Source organism: Sinocyclocheilus anshuiensis, unplaced genomic scaffold, assembly GCF_001515605.1.
Source record: "Sinocyclocheilus anshuiensis isolate Anshui unplaced genomic scaffold, SAMN03320099.WGS_v1.1 scaffold647, whole genome shotgun sequence".
Taxonomy (NCBI): Eukaryota; Metazoa; Chordata; class Actinopteri; order Cypriniformes; family Cyprinidae; genus Sinocyclocheilus; species Sinocyclocheilus anshuiensis.
The window spans coordinates 337,563-350,840 of NW_015552606.1; the positions used below are offsets into that span (position 1 = coordinate 337,563).

Consider the following 13,278-nt stretch of genomic DNA (forward strand, 5'->3'; position numbering starts at 1 on the left):
TGTGTGTGTGTGTGTGTGTGTGTGTGTGTGTGACAAAGTATGAGACTGATTTTTTTTTTTTTTTGGTCACCGTACAAAAAAGTAGATTAACTTTGTGACAATGACTCTCTCACCTCTTCAGACTTTCACAGCTCTACTTGATACATTCCTCTGTCCCCAGCAGCAGCACCCATGACATAGCCTTCACAGCCCTCCAGCATCCAGAAACACATGATCCAGGGAAATACACCAGAGCAGATATTTTTGGGACACATAAATATGCCTGCGATTTATGTATTTAAGCAGGCTGATGCTGTGGAGAAAATGCATATTTAGAGGCAGGAAAGTGAGAGACAGAGCTTGAAATTTTGAAGGAGTTGGAGACAGTGGCCAGAAATCCCATGACTGTTGATATAACAGTGGGATGTTTGTTACATTCGAGTTTGGCTTTAATAGATGTGTCTGATTCAGGCTCTTACACTTTAAAATGCCACTGGTATTAAAATCCCATCCAAAGATTTTTGCCTTAATGCTGCCTAATTGCTCACAAATGTGACCCCTGCATTAGTCTGTATTATGTAGCCCGGCTTCCCTCAGACCTTACGGAGGATCTAGATTAAAGAAATGGATTCTTGGAAAGTGACTGTTTTGAAAGTGCTTTTTGGTCATCTTTCCCCTTTTATTTCAATCCTGCCAGCTCTAACTCTCCTTTTTAATATGGAGTGATTAAACATTAAATATTTTTTGTTTAAATTCTCTAAAGAAGACCAACGTGAACAATTGCTTCACATTTCCAACAATTGGATCTTTTAAAATGCAAACCAGTTGTGGCAGCAACACTAGTGCGATTGTAGAATACGATTAGTTGGGAGCACTTGAACATTTTTGTCTCCTCTCCAGCCTTTACTGCTATTTTCCATGATCTTAGAATGAAATTCAAATTCTTTTGCCACACCAAAAACATTTCTTATGCCACAGAGCTAATGCCAGATGAAATATATTCTATTTCTCTCAGCAGTGCAAGGGAATAGCCTTTTTTCTTTGTTTTGTGAGCACCAGCAGTTGGAGGTATAATAACATGTTATCTTATGTCTGTGGTGGGATGTCATCATGAGAGGGGGATGCCTCTTCATCAAATATATGATGGGTTGAGGGCAACTAATAATTTACTCCCATCCCACCCAAACCATACTTTCTCCCTCGTCTCTCTCTCTGTCTTTATCTATAGGAATAGGTGTCCACTTACAAACTAAATGAGGAAATTAGACAGTCGCCGGTCCATTCTTTTTACGACCAATCGTACACTACTGTTGAAAAGTTTGAGGACTGTAAGGTTTTTTTGTCTGTTGTTTTTTTTTTTTTTTTGCTCTGATGCTTACCAAAGCTGCATTTATTTGATCAAAAATACAGCATACAGTAATATTGGAAAAATAATATTGCAAGTGTCATGGTCATTCAAAAATTATTCTAATATGCTGATTTGGTGCTCAAGAAACATGGTTTATTATTATTACAGTTGAGAATGATTGTTCTGATTAATATTTTTGTGGCAAACCATGATACCCTTTTTTCAGGATTCTTTGAATAGAAAGTTCAAAGAACAGCATTTATTTATTTATTTTTTAATATTATAAATGTCGGTACCCTTTACCATCATTTTTGATCTATTTAATTTATTCTTGCTGAATGAAAGTATTAGTTTCTTTTAAAAAAAAAATAATTACAAAACTTCTGAACTATAATGTGTTTATATATTTAAAAAATAAAGGAAAATTACCAATACATGTCATACATGATAAATAGATCGAGCAATAGAGACCATTCAATAGGGGCCTTGAAAAAGCAGAAGGAAAAAATCAGGGAAGAAAAAACCTGGAACAAGGCGAGTTGGAATGGTGATAAAGTTTAATAGTTTGTTTTGGAGCTGCTGGCGGCTTGCAGACGATTTGTCGGAGGTGTGTTCTACAGTGACCTTTGACCTCCCCTGCACTCGTTAAACACACCGCTGTGTCTCTCTGCACGGCAAACTCTGACCCTGGCTGTGCCCGGCGGAGCCGTGCTGGCTGGACTGGCACGCGCCATCTGATTTAAAGACAGGAGTTTATAAGCAGCTGAAAGCAGGAGCGGGGCTAATGAGGGACAGAGTAAACTCAGTGCTGGTACTGTACAGTGTGCTCCTGGGGCTTTACAAGCTGCGTTACACTCGCACTGCCCTTTAGAAGCCTCCTGGTGAGGTGAGCCAAGACCTTGGAGAGGTGGTTTACTTTAAATAAAATTAAGTGGGAAATAAAGTGCCCATGGGAAACTCCCTTTAATCAAGGAAATGTCTGTAATGAACATTTCTTCACATGTTCTTCTTGAATCATCTTCAAACATTAACTTATTCCACCACTGTGCTCTAAGAAACCCTGTTGGGAGTCCACTGTTTTCTTTCAGTTAGGGACACAGTATCTAATGCCACTTAGGGCTGGGTAAAAATATTGTTTTTCCGATTGATTGTAATCTTCATAATCATGTTCTTTGAATAATCCCAGTATTGATTGTTAAAATCCTACGATTGAGCTTTTACTTGAATCCCTTTTTTTTACTGGCTGTGTGAAAATGTACTGTATTTGTAAATCGCCTCCTGTACTGTACCTGTACTGTCCTCATTGTTCTTGTGAGCTGCATGTAGAAGATACTGTATAGTGTGACCAGTGTAGTTCAGTTCAGTGTAGCCCAATTCCCAATACAACTGACTCTTTCGAGCCAGTTCTTTTAATTCTGTTTTACTGTTCGGTTTGCAATTGATTTGTTAAGATATCCAGTTGTAATGTCATTATGTTTATGTTAAAATTAGAGTTTTCTGAAGCTGTACTAGAGCTTTATTTCTCCGGTAATGTGGATGTGCTACAGTTGTGGCTTGTGTTTTGTTAAAGCTGGAATACACTACAACTTTAGTGTATAAGACATATAGTGCAGTTTTTCTGTGTAACCATTTACAAAGTCGACAAATGCATGGTCAACTGTTTTAAAATCTGTTCAGATTTGAAGTCATGCATCATATTCTATTCGATCATTAAGTGTGAAACTACACAAAACCATCTGAGAAAAACCTCTGCTCACATGTAAGATTTCCAACATTTAAAATGGCTTTTCTCTTCACTTTGCCTTATCTTTCACAGATACCTCTCGATCAAAGAGACATCAGGAAAGTGATGGAGTGGAGTATCATTTTATCTCCAAACATCTTTTTGAGGCAGATATTCAGAACAGCAAGTAAGTTACCCTCCGACACAATCTTTCTTAGTCTCGCTTAGATTGAAACACACTAGTGTGTATTATTTGGAACGAGCATATGAACATTACTGCTGTGATTTGGATTGGGGTTATGAACGTTTACCGTGGAGATCAAATAGTCAGTATTAATCATTGAAGTTTAGTGGACCGCTTCCTTTATTCTCAGGATTGTAATTATGTAAACCGAAACCCTGACACAAACACTCCACAGTGGAAGAAATATAAATCTGAGAGACTGAGCCTCCATGGCCAGTTAGTATTCAACACATCGTCCGGAGCCCTGACTGAACTTAAGTAAATCAGCACCCCAGTCAAAACACTGCACAACAATTTTCACTGATGTCGTCTGTCTCAGATGCTATGGCAAACATTCACCAGCTCTGCCTTTCGGCTGCCCACTATTCTTTCATTTTTCCACTCCATTTCCTTCAAGCAAATTGTGTGTGCGAGTGTGTGCTACTTGTGTAGCAGCATGATGTGGGCTCAGATCCCTTCTCTGTAAGCGAGAGTGAAAGGGTGTTGACAGGTGGTCTGTTTCTGTGTGTGTGCTCGAGAGAGGGGGGATCAGACTCCTTTTACCCAGTGGTTCGTAAGCTCAGATTTGTATGGATGGCCTGGTGATGGATGTTTTTCTGCAGCCCCTCATCAGAGGATAAAACAACACAACAGGAACGCATATAGAATGTCACCTCGCCAGCAAACCAGGCATTTTAACTGCCATGTGGTAGAAAAAACAAGCAGTGGCTTGTTCTGTGGTGAAATGAACATCAAAATGAGTAAACCACAATTATCAAGATCGAGCAGGTGGCCACAAGGGACAGCAACAGGGCTGGAAAGACAAATTTTTTCCCCTTCTGTCAGCATTTTTTCTTCCATTTTTTAAAATCTGTCTGGACCTATTCATTTATTTAAAAATACATTAAACGTGTAGCTCACAGATACAAAAACGTATATTATCAAATTTTTTGTAATTTTCAGTAAAAAATCATTAATTTTTTTATTAATTAATTTATTAATATTTTATTCTAATAATTATATGAATAATTTCATTAAAAATAAGTCCTTATTACATAGTTGGCATAATATGTGATCATTACTTAGGAAAAAATGTTTTTGTAAAATGTTAAAATACTTAAACAAAACAAAACTGTTTACATTAGAAATATATTTGTATTTTTTCATAATGACTTAAGATTTGTACACTCACGTGTTCGAAATTCAAGGAAATTATATTTCGATTGGTTACACCATAAGACATTTTTAAAGTCATTAAATTTGAAATTTTCTTGAAAATGGTATGAACGATTTTGAAAACTATATGAAACCAATGAATGAAAATGTTAGGGAAAAACCATGTGGAACCAACATATGAAAATACATTATTATATTTTAATTGATTACACCACATGACATTTTGGGCTCTTTCAATTTTCTGAAAATGCTTTTGAAATCCATATGAAACCAATATGAATACATTTCTAGGAACATTGTAAACCAGACAGATATATTTGACCCATTGTTCATTATTCTGCCTTCCAGTGAGAAAACGGCCATTCTCATGTGCAAACATGACATTCTTGTTCCCAAGGACAACCCTACTCGGGGCTAAAAACAGTGTTTAAATGAACCCAAAAACCACAGAAGCAGCCTCCACCCCGCCATCCAAAACATGCACCGCATCATGACAACAAACGCCACGACACATAAGTTCTGTTTGGGCACATCTGCCTTCAAATTAAAGTTTAGTCACTTTGGGAATTCCGGGTAACCCTACATGTCACATTAACACCAGCAAACCACCTCTTAGCACCCAACTAAATCAACTTAGCTCACCATCAAATTGCCTTCAATGAAAGAGTGTACAGACTTTTAAAACATGTCTAACAGGAGAAGAGTGGCAGGGAGTCACGTTAGCTTCTAAAAATGATCGGCCAATCACAGGTTGCTGTTAGACATTGTGGGCCCAAAAGTGTGAGCGCATTTATAGTTTTCACTTCAAAGACTTGTTGACATTTGGACTGATACTTAGGGAAAAATAAAGAAGTCTGTACATACAGTATAAAGAACATTTCACCAGTTTCAGTAGTGGTGATTTTAGTGGTCTGTGTTGCATAACCAAATATTCATGGAATATTACGACACCGTGCTGTCGTAAGACTCTTTCGTTCTTCTGGAATACTTTCCATATCCTTCCACATTTCTTGCTAAAGAAAAAATTTCTTGCATTTGAAAAAAATCAAATGATCGGATTGAAAGAGAGGCAGATTAAATAGTGGGAAAGTGTTTGTTTGTCTTTGTCTTCTCGGGAAGTCCACTTACTCTTGCTTTTGGCATTCAAGCCTGCCTGTGCTGCGAGGAAACAGGTGTTACTGATTTAAACTGTAACATAGAAGATTATATAAAAGAACCTTGTGTCAGACTGTCTGGAATTGCCATGTGGTGAAGAATGCAAGTGATGGTGAACACACCGTACATGTCTAAGCAGCCTTTTACACTGAAAGCATCAGGACAGGCTGAAAGTAAATAATGGGTTATGAGTTTCCTGTCATTATCCTGTCCATTGGCTTCTCTTTGTATTCTAGTGTGGGGTCACGTAGACTCATGGGCATTGCTTTTGCATTTAGAGCCATCAATCATTACATCAAACCTCTCCTGTTCTTTCTGTCTTTTCCTATGCCTCAGATTCATTGAACATGGAGAGTATAAGGGAAACTACTATGGGACAAGCTTCAACTCTGTACGTTCAGTCCTGTCTAAGAACAAGGTGTGCCTTCTAGACGTACAGCCACATGTGAGTAACTCCATTCCTCATATACACATTCTACCTCTCCATTTTACCTCCCTCTGCGTCACTCCATTCTTCAGTCTCTTTTCCAGATTTATTTTCCCCCCTTTCACAGGTGTGACATTCCTCCTGGATCTTTTCTGAGATCAGTGTGGTGTGTGAGTGTTTGTAAGTTTGCACTTTTCCTTTTGGTCTTCAGGTCAGGCAGGAGATTTAATGTTATCTCTATTAATTGTCCCACGTTTGAAGATTTCCTTAGGCTTCGTGTCAGTGTGAGAGAGTAGTGCAGGGAAAAATGATTTAGTTGGTTGAGTTTTCGCAGAACTCTATCAGTGTCCCCAGTGAAGCCAGCGAAAGACCTCCGTTGCCTCTGCCTCAGACATCTTACTTTGATGGTCTAAGCCTGGCTTCTCTCTAGGGGTAGTGAGGGAGAGAATGAGCCAATGGCATGGTTATCTGTATTATGAAAACACATTATACATTATAGCCTGGTTAAAACTTAAGTGGCAAAACATAACTAGTGATGCATCAAAACGCGAGAATGATTCTTCTGATTTATAACATTGAGCTTAAACAGCGATTTATCATGGATAGTGTATTTCTGTTATCAATGACTCGCTGTTGAGGCTCGTGCTGCCTGTCTGTGTGAAAGACTTTCATGGAGAAATCAAATCAAATGAGCGTAACGGCACACATAAAGAAACTCACAGAACAAACATACTGAGGTGAAAATTCATTTTATTTAGCTTATTGATAACATGATGTAGTTAACATACCATTACAAGAGAGATATTTAGCTGAATGTTAGAATGAGTACATGACCAGTATAAATTTATTAGAACGAGTACATTATTATTTATGGGCTTACAAACAAGATGCAAACAATCAGAATGTACCTGGTGGGGAGTGCCCAATGGAAACCTGAAACCTAGGCTATATTGTGGTACAGTTATGGAGGCCCTTCATAATTCTGAGGTCAACTTCCTGCTCTGCCTACTGTATATTTAGAAATGGCCCTATAATATGCAGTGTTTAATAAACAGCTGTTATACTAAATTCTGCTGAGGTGCAATTTAATGCAGACCCGTATCATGATATGTATCGTATGTACCGTGGCCTCTTTATCGGGATATGTATCATATCGTGACTTTGCTGCTGATACACAGCCCTAGTGGCAAGTCTGCAATACCTGGAGAGAGCTGTATCTGTTAGCATTCCCATTTATCTCAATGGCGCATACACCTTCAGTGAAGAAAGACATTTGTGAAAATTAAATGAAATTTAAAATCAAAATTATTTACTCATTTCAAAGATGTTGTTCCAAATCCTTATGTTGTTATTTTAGCCCACGGAATACAAAAATGACCATGGCTATCAAACTCAAACTCAAAAAAAGTTACATTTTAAGTATTAAATTTGGCCTATACAATTTATACATTGTTCTTATTAAGTACATTATATTCTTATTCTTATGAAGCCTTATGATAGCTTTGTATGATGAGGAGACTGAATTTACTAATAATCTCCAGCATAGCTCTCCAATCTCAGTTCAGACTTGTTTTGCAAGATGGAACCAGAAAAAAATTAAAATTTTAAGAATATAGAGTTATGTATATGCAAAATTAAGAAATGTTTTCATCAAATTGAAGCGTAAAGCTGATTTGGCAATAATCTTTATATATGTATCATATTACTTCAAAACATTGTGGACTACTTTTGTGAACATTTTATGTTGCTTTTTTGACATTTTGGAGCTCAACAGCCCATGGCCACTTTTTGCCTTTGTTTGCTTTTGTTCGGAACAGTAAATGACATTGACATGTTTACATTTTGAAAGAGTGATCCCTTTAAATGTACAGTGGCAAAAAACTTTTTAATTATAGGGCTAGAAAAAGGGTGGAAATGTTGGTGATTTTCCAAACTAGATCATAGCTATTGTGGAAAAATGCTACAAAACTTTACAATATGCTTTAAAGCCAATCATTAATTCAGTCAGTTGAAAAATCTCCTAAAGTTCAGTGGTCTGATTGTTTTGAAGATTTCTTCAGGATCTCGACTACCTGAAGTGTAATGTGTCTGACCAAAGTGCTTTATTTTTACTCATGGAGTCAGATCAGTTGAGCTCAGTGTGCATCAGCTGCTCTGTTTTCTGTCAAAATGTAACTGTGACTAACCGTAATAATGTACAGAAGTATCAGTGTCAGACTAAATCATGATGACATGAGTGATGCTGCTTTAATGACTGTGGTTCACCCTGCTCTCTTTTTTCACATTCTTTCTCCATCAGACGCTAAAGCATCTTCGCACAGCCGAGTTTAAGCCCTATGTTGTGTTTGTGAAGCCTCCATCCATCGAGCATTTGAGTGAGACCAGGAAGAACGCAAAAGTCATCTCAGGCAAAGACGATAAGAACTCATCCAAACCCTTCTCGGTAATAGACACCACACACAGCTTTGACTTCAATCTGTCCATCTATCATTCTCTCTCATCCTTGATGTGATCTCTTTTCTCTCTCAATAGGTCGTTGTGGGTTTTAGGTCATGTTCACTGAATTTTCATTCCACTATCTCACATAGTTCTTGGTGAAATAAGAAATAGATTTAATCACTTCCTGGCAACATTCACATCATTTATAATAGTAATGTGTGTGTGTGTGTGTGTGTGTGTGTGTGTGTGTGTGCGGCAACCTGATATGAGACCTGGGAGCTCACACTACACCTGTATGACTGCACTCAAAGAAAACACATGCAATCAATTAGCACGTACACCAGACCCTTACCCAGTCCTGCCGTTAGTTTGCACTATGTGAGTGTGCGATGTGGTGTGAATATGCGGGGAATCTAATGACTTTCCCAGAGTTCAGCTCTTGCCTGTGTATCTCGCTGTGAGTCTGCACTGGGGACAAGTGTGCTTGCTACTGCATAAGTGACCCCAGGAACCCGACTCCACCACACGCTGAGATGGCGTGATGCCGATTGTTACTGCAGAGACATTCTGTGTCAAATGCAGTTAGGAGTTCAAAACATGTGCTCACCTGTCAACCTATATGTACTTTTTTTCGTCTTTTGCACAACACAGATCGGCAATAGTAGCTCATGGCAATTTTGCACATGAATTCCTATACTGGATGCTAATCATTTTCACACTGCAGGTTTGGTCTGTTTATCCATTATGATTTCATAGAAGCAGCTGCTAAAACATAAATGACTTCAGACACACGTGCACCCACAATATTGTCTGTCTGAGTTCATCTAGGCTGCAGTGCGACACACAAACATTATGGTTTTGTTTTGTTTCTTCTGCTGTATGTATTGATATAAAGAATTGATATATATTGATATAAAGAATTACAGGAGTTTTCACCAGACGACTTGAATAGCTATATTTGGGAAGAATTTTGATGGTGGTGATTTTGTTGGGGAGTGCATATGCATACAAAAAAAAACATACAAACAAAAATTATAAAAAATATAGATTTTTATTTGAGTGCAAATCATTGTTTTAGGGTTAAACAATTTGGGAAAATGTGAAATATTTAGATGTTTGCACTTTGGAACTCTTTACAGAAATCAACTGAAACCTCTTTCAGTAACCAGTTTTTAAAAAAGATTTCTTTCCACTTGAGCTTTCAGAGGCCTTGTTCCCACTGTTTTTGAGGGTGGAATATGATTATTTTCAATATGACTACATATGACTTTCAAGTATAAGAAATATGTTACAAGAGTACTGTTGTACTGTAAAATAAAGAGCATTTAATATAACGGTAGTGATAATAATAATAAAATTGCATTTTTATTAAAGTTTGTCTTAATTTCCTCATTTTCAAACATTAAACTATCGAGCATTTATTTTCGCGCTTTGCCAACAAGAAATATATGCACTGCCAGTTTCAAAGGTGAAGTAAGCACACTGTTAATTTACACACATGCAGCTCAACTTTGAGACACTGAATCTCTGTATTATGAGCTACTTGCTTGTTAATGAACCGTGCCGAGCTTCACTCTTGATGTCGGCAGCACACATTTATTAAATTAAATCGCAGCCTTCGTGATTTGCCATCGTGTTAAGCCATATCCCCATATCCATTTTATTTTGACATTGTGCAGCCCTAATACACATGCTCACAAGTTTATATTAGAAGTATATTTCATTATTCTTATTTCAACAACTTTGAAACTGAATAGATGCTGGTCACCTTAATTCAAACCACTGAATGTGTGATTTTTAGACCACGCCATACTCCTCAAAGTTTTAAATTCCCAGAAAGCTCAAGAATTATGTCATCGTCAGTGGGAATGTTGCCCTGGCTATCTCTGTTGTAAGAGCAACTGTACCAAAGGCTGTCCACACAATCCACAACAACGTCTGCCTGCTTTCAACAGGTCACTGTGGGTATTAGTAAGGGGGGAAAAAGCTTCTTAGCTGGCAAAACTTAGCAAAAATACATTATAGACCCTGACAGTGTTAAAGGCACCCAGATTCAGCCTATTATAGGTACGTAAGAAAAATTGTGTTTGATGAAATGTCACAGACATATTTTATCCAGGACTTAGTATTTCTTTCCCAGAGAGACGCTGCATCTGTTAGAGCCATGAATTTGAGTGCTGTCGGCTCTGTGCAAGAAAACAGGCATCCCTTTGTTTCTGTGAATCCAGTCTTCCACTCTATTGTTCTCCCTTTTAGTATTGCTTGTATAACATTAATGTGTAAAAGATCAAAATATCACTCATTCTCTTTTTAGGAGTAGCAAAAAAAAAAAACCTAGGAGTTTCATAAAAATGTCATTAGAGGTGGAAGAGTAGAGGGTTTCATCGTCTGGCATTAAATCGTCATAATGAGGAGTGGAAACATAAGCTAAAATTGGAGGATGTATTTTTTTTGTTGTTTTTTTTATTTTTCTTTTTTTGTCCTTTGCTCGGTGAAAGTCAGCCCAGTCCACAGATGAAGTGCCTTTACTTTGGGAATATAAAAACAGTGACCTCTTGAAGACCCAGAAATTTCCTTTTTGAACTGGTTTAATGATAAGGGCAGGTGCACTTTATATGATCCAATAAAAATTTATTTTGTGGCAAGGATTGAGAGATAAGCAGAATGACTGTGGAGGGAGCAGAGTACTCAAGAAATTCTTCTATTTTTGAGGAGGGAAGACCCGGACGTTGAGTGAGAAAGCGCATTAGAGCCTTTGGGAAATAAACAATCGGAAAGAAATGCAGAGGAAAAACAGATTTAAACCCTTGAAACTGATCAGATTTGGTAATAGCACTCCCCTGGAGGCACAACATCTGTTATGCTTCAATTAGCATGAGGTTTTTATTTGATGACAGAATGAAGAAAAAATATGTTCAGACCTTGGGCCAAACCTTTGACTATTTAGGCCAAACACAAGCTAATCCACCACGTTGAACCAGAGCTTTATTAAAGCCATGTCTTGGTCAATGAACTGTGACTTTTGATGCATTCTGCCAATAACTGTCAGATTGAGAGATTGCTATAATTTTCAGAATGCTAGCAGCTCTGTGACCCAAATGAAACTGAAATGTTGACTAAATCTCAACTCTTGATCAAGAAAGAAGGACAGGGAGAGATGGGAAGGCTTCAACAGAGAGTGGGAGGGGAAGTTGCCGTCTAACAATGGCCATGCACCATGGCTTCGCTAAGCTTGCCACTGTCTTGTCTGCTAATGCCAAATTTCAACATTTCCATACTTTCTATGTACTTAATAGCTTCTCGGCACAATTTAAAACTTTTTAAATCTGGCCAAAAGCTTCTGATTTAGAGTGGCAATATGTTTTATAGCATCATATCGCTCTCAGTATGGGTCCCATGTTTATGTGTTGTAAAAGTTGAGTCTATATTGGTAAAGCCACTCAAACCCTGACATGTTCTCTGAGACTGGAACCAAATACCAAGATTGCCCACATAAACACTTATTTAGGACCCACAAGCCCAGAAAGGTCAAAGGCCATGTTAGAAAATCCATAACTAGCCTGTACCAAGACTGCAATGTCATGAAAAGAGTACTTAGTGGTAGGAGGTTGATGCGTTTGTTATAAAGTATGTCTGATTTTAGCCTGTTGTATTTTTACAGTTTTTCAGTGATGTCAGTTTGTTTTGAATGGTAAAAATATTTAATGAATAATGACTGTTGATCGTTTTGTTGGGCGTTTAAGCGCCCATGCCAGGGTATAAAATTGTGGTCCGTTTATTCACTCCACTGTTCCTGTGATCAAAACCACTGGAGATCCAGACCTCAAACTATAACTCTTAACTGTGCACCACCTCTGTAGAACATTAAATATCAGTTTATAGTTTTATCTTTTATCACATGTAGATATTTTTGCATTTCTGCATCTAAAGCAGTTTTATTGTAAACAAAAAAGAATAGTTTTTAATTAAGTCGATGTTGAGGGCATCTATGAAAGTCTTTTTTGGAAGCTGGTTTTCAGAATACTGTGTGAAAGTGTTTTGGACTTTTTTGGGGGGGCATATTTCATGTTTAAAAAGAACTTTGACTGAATGTGTTTGTTGTTTAGGAGGAGGACTTCCAGGAGATGATCAGTGCTGCTCAGATGATGGAAAACCAGTACGGTCACCTCTTTGAAAAGGTCATCGTGAACGATGACCTCACGATTGCCTTCAACGAGCTCAAGCAGGCGATCAGGAAAGTGGAGACAGATACTCACTGGGTGCCCGTAAGCTGGACTCATTCCTGAGTGGTGGCACAAAACAGGACAAAAGGAACAAGGCATCAAATTTGGGGGGGGGGAACTAGGGGAAGGACTTGAAGAACTGTGAAAGATTTCGTTTTATTGTGTATTTTATTTTTGGCTGTAGATGCTGATGGAAAATATTTTAGTTGTCTTGACACATCTGAAGTGGTTTATCTATTCACGGAGACTAAAGTGGAAGTGTATAGATTTGTTTTTGTTTTGTCATGGTGGATATAGCTGAACAGGTGTAACTGCACTCAAAGTCAGCAAACGTCTGATTGGTTAGCCGCCGCTGAGATAGTGTTTCAGACTGCCAATCAAGTGGTCTGGTGGTGTTGACCACTCCTTGGTATATTTTTAACATTAGTTTATAGAAACCAAAGGGATGGTTATTATTTTTCTGTGCTCAAAGTACACATTTTTGTATTTCAGAACTTAGTACACCGTACTCCATTGGCCTGTTACTCTGCAGCTAGTTTAATCAGCACAGCATTAACCATATACATGGGGGGGGGGGGGTGTTGT

General features: G+C 37.9%; 1 protein-coding gene across 4 annotated transcripts in view; it reads left to right on the top strand.

The window, feature by feature from the left end:
• LOC107665879 (MAGUK p55 subfamily member 7-like) overlaps positions 1-13,261 on the top strand; it is a 147,129-nt gene extending 133,868 nt beyond the window's left edge. For all 4 annotated transcript variants that reach the window (XM_016456939.1, XM_016456938.1, XM_016456942.1 and 1 more), the window contains 4 exons: positions 3,144-3,237; positions 5,941-6,049; positions 8,331-8,474; positions 12,577-13,261. In XM_016456939.1, the coding sequence (XP_016312425.1) occupies positions 3,144-3,237; positions 5,941-6,049; positions 8,331-8,474; positions 12,577-12,756 (527 nt within the window). In that variant the 3' untranslated portion in view covers positions 12,757-13,261. The remainder of the gene's footprint in view (positions 1-3,143; positions 3,238-5,940; positions 6,050-8,330; positions 8,475-12,576) is intronic.
• The last annotated feature ends 17 nt before the right edge of the window (positions 13,262-13,278 follow it).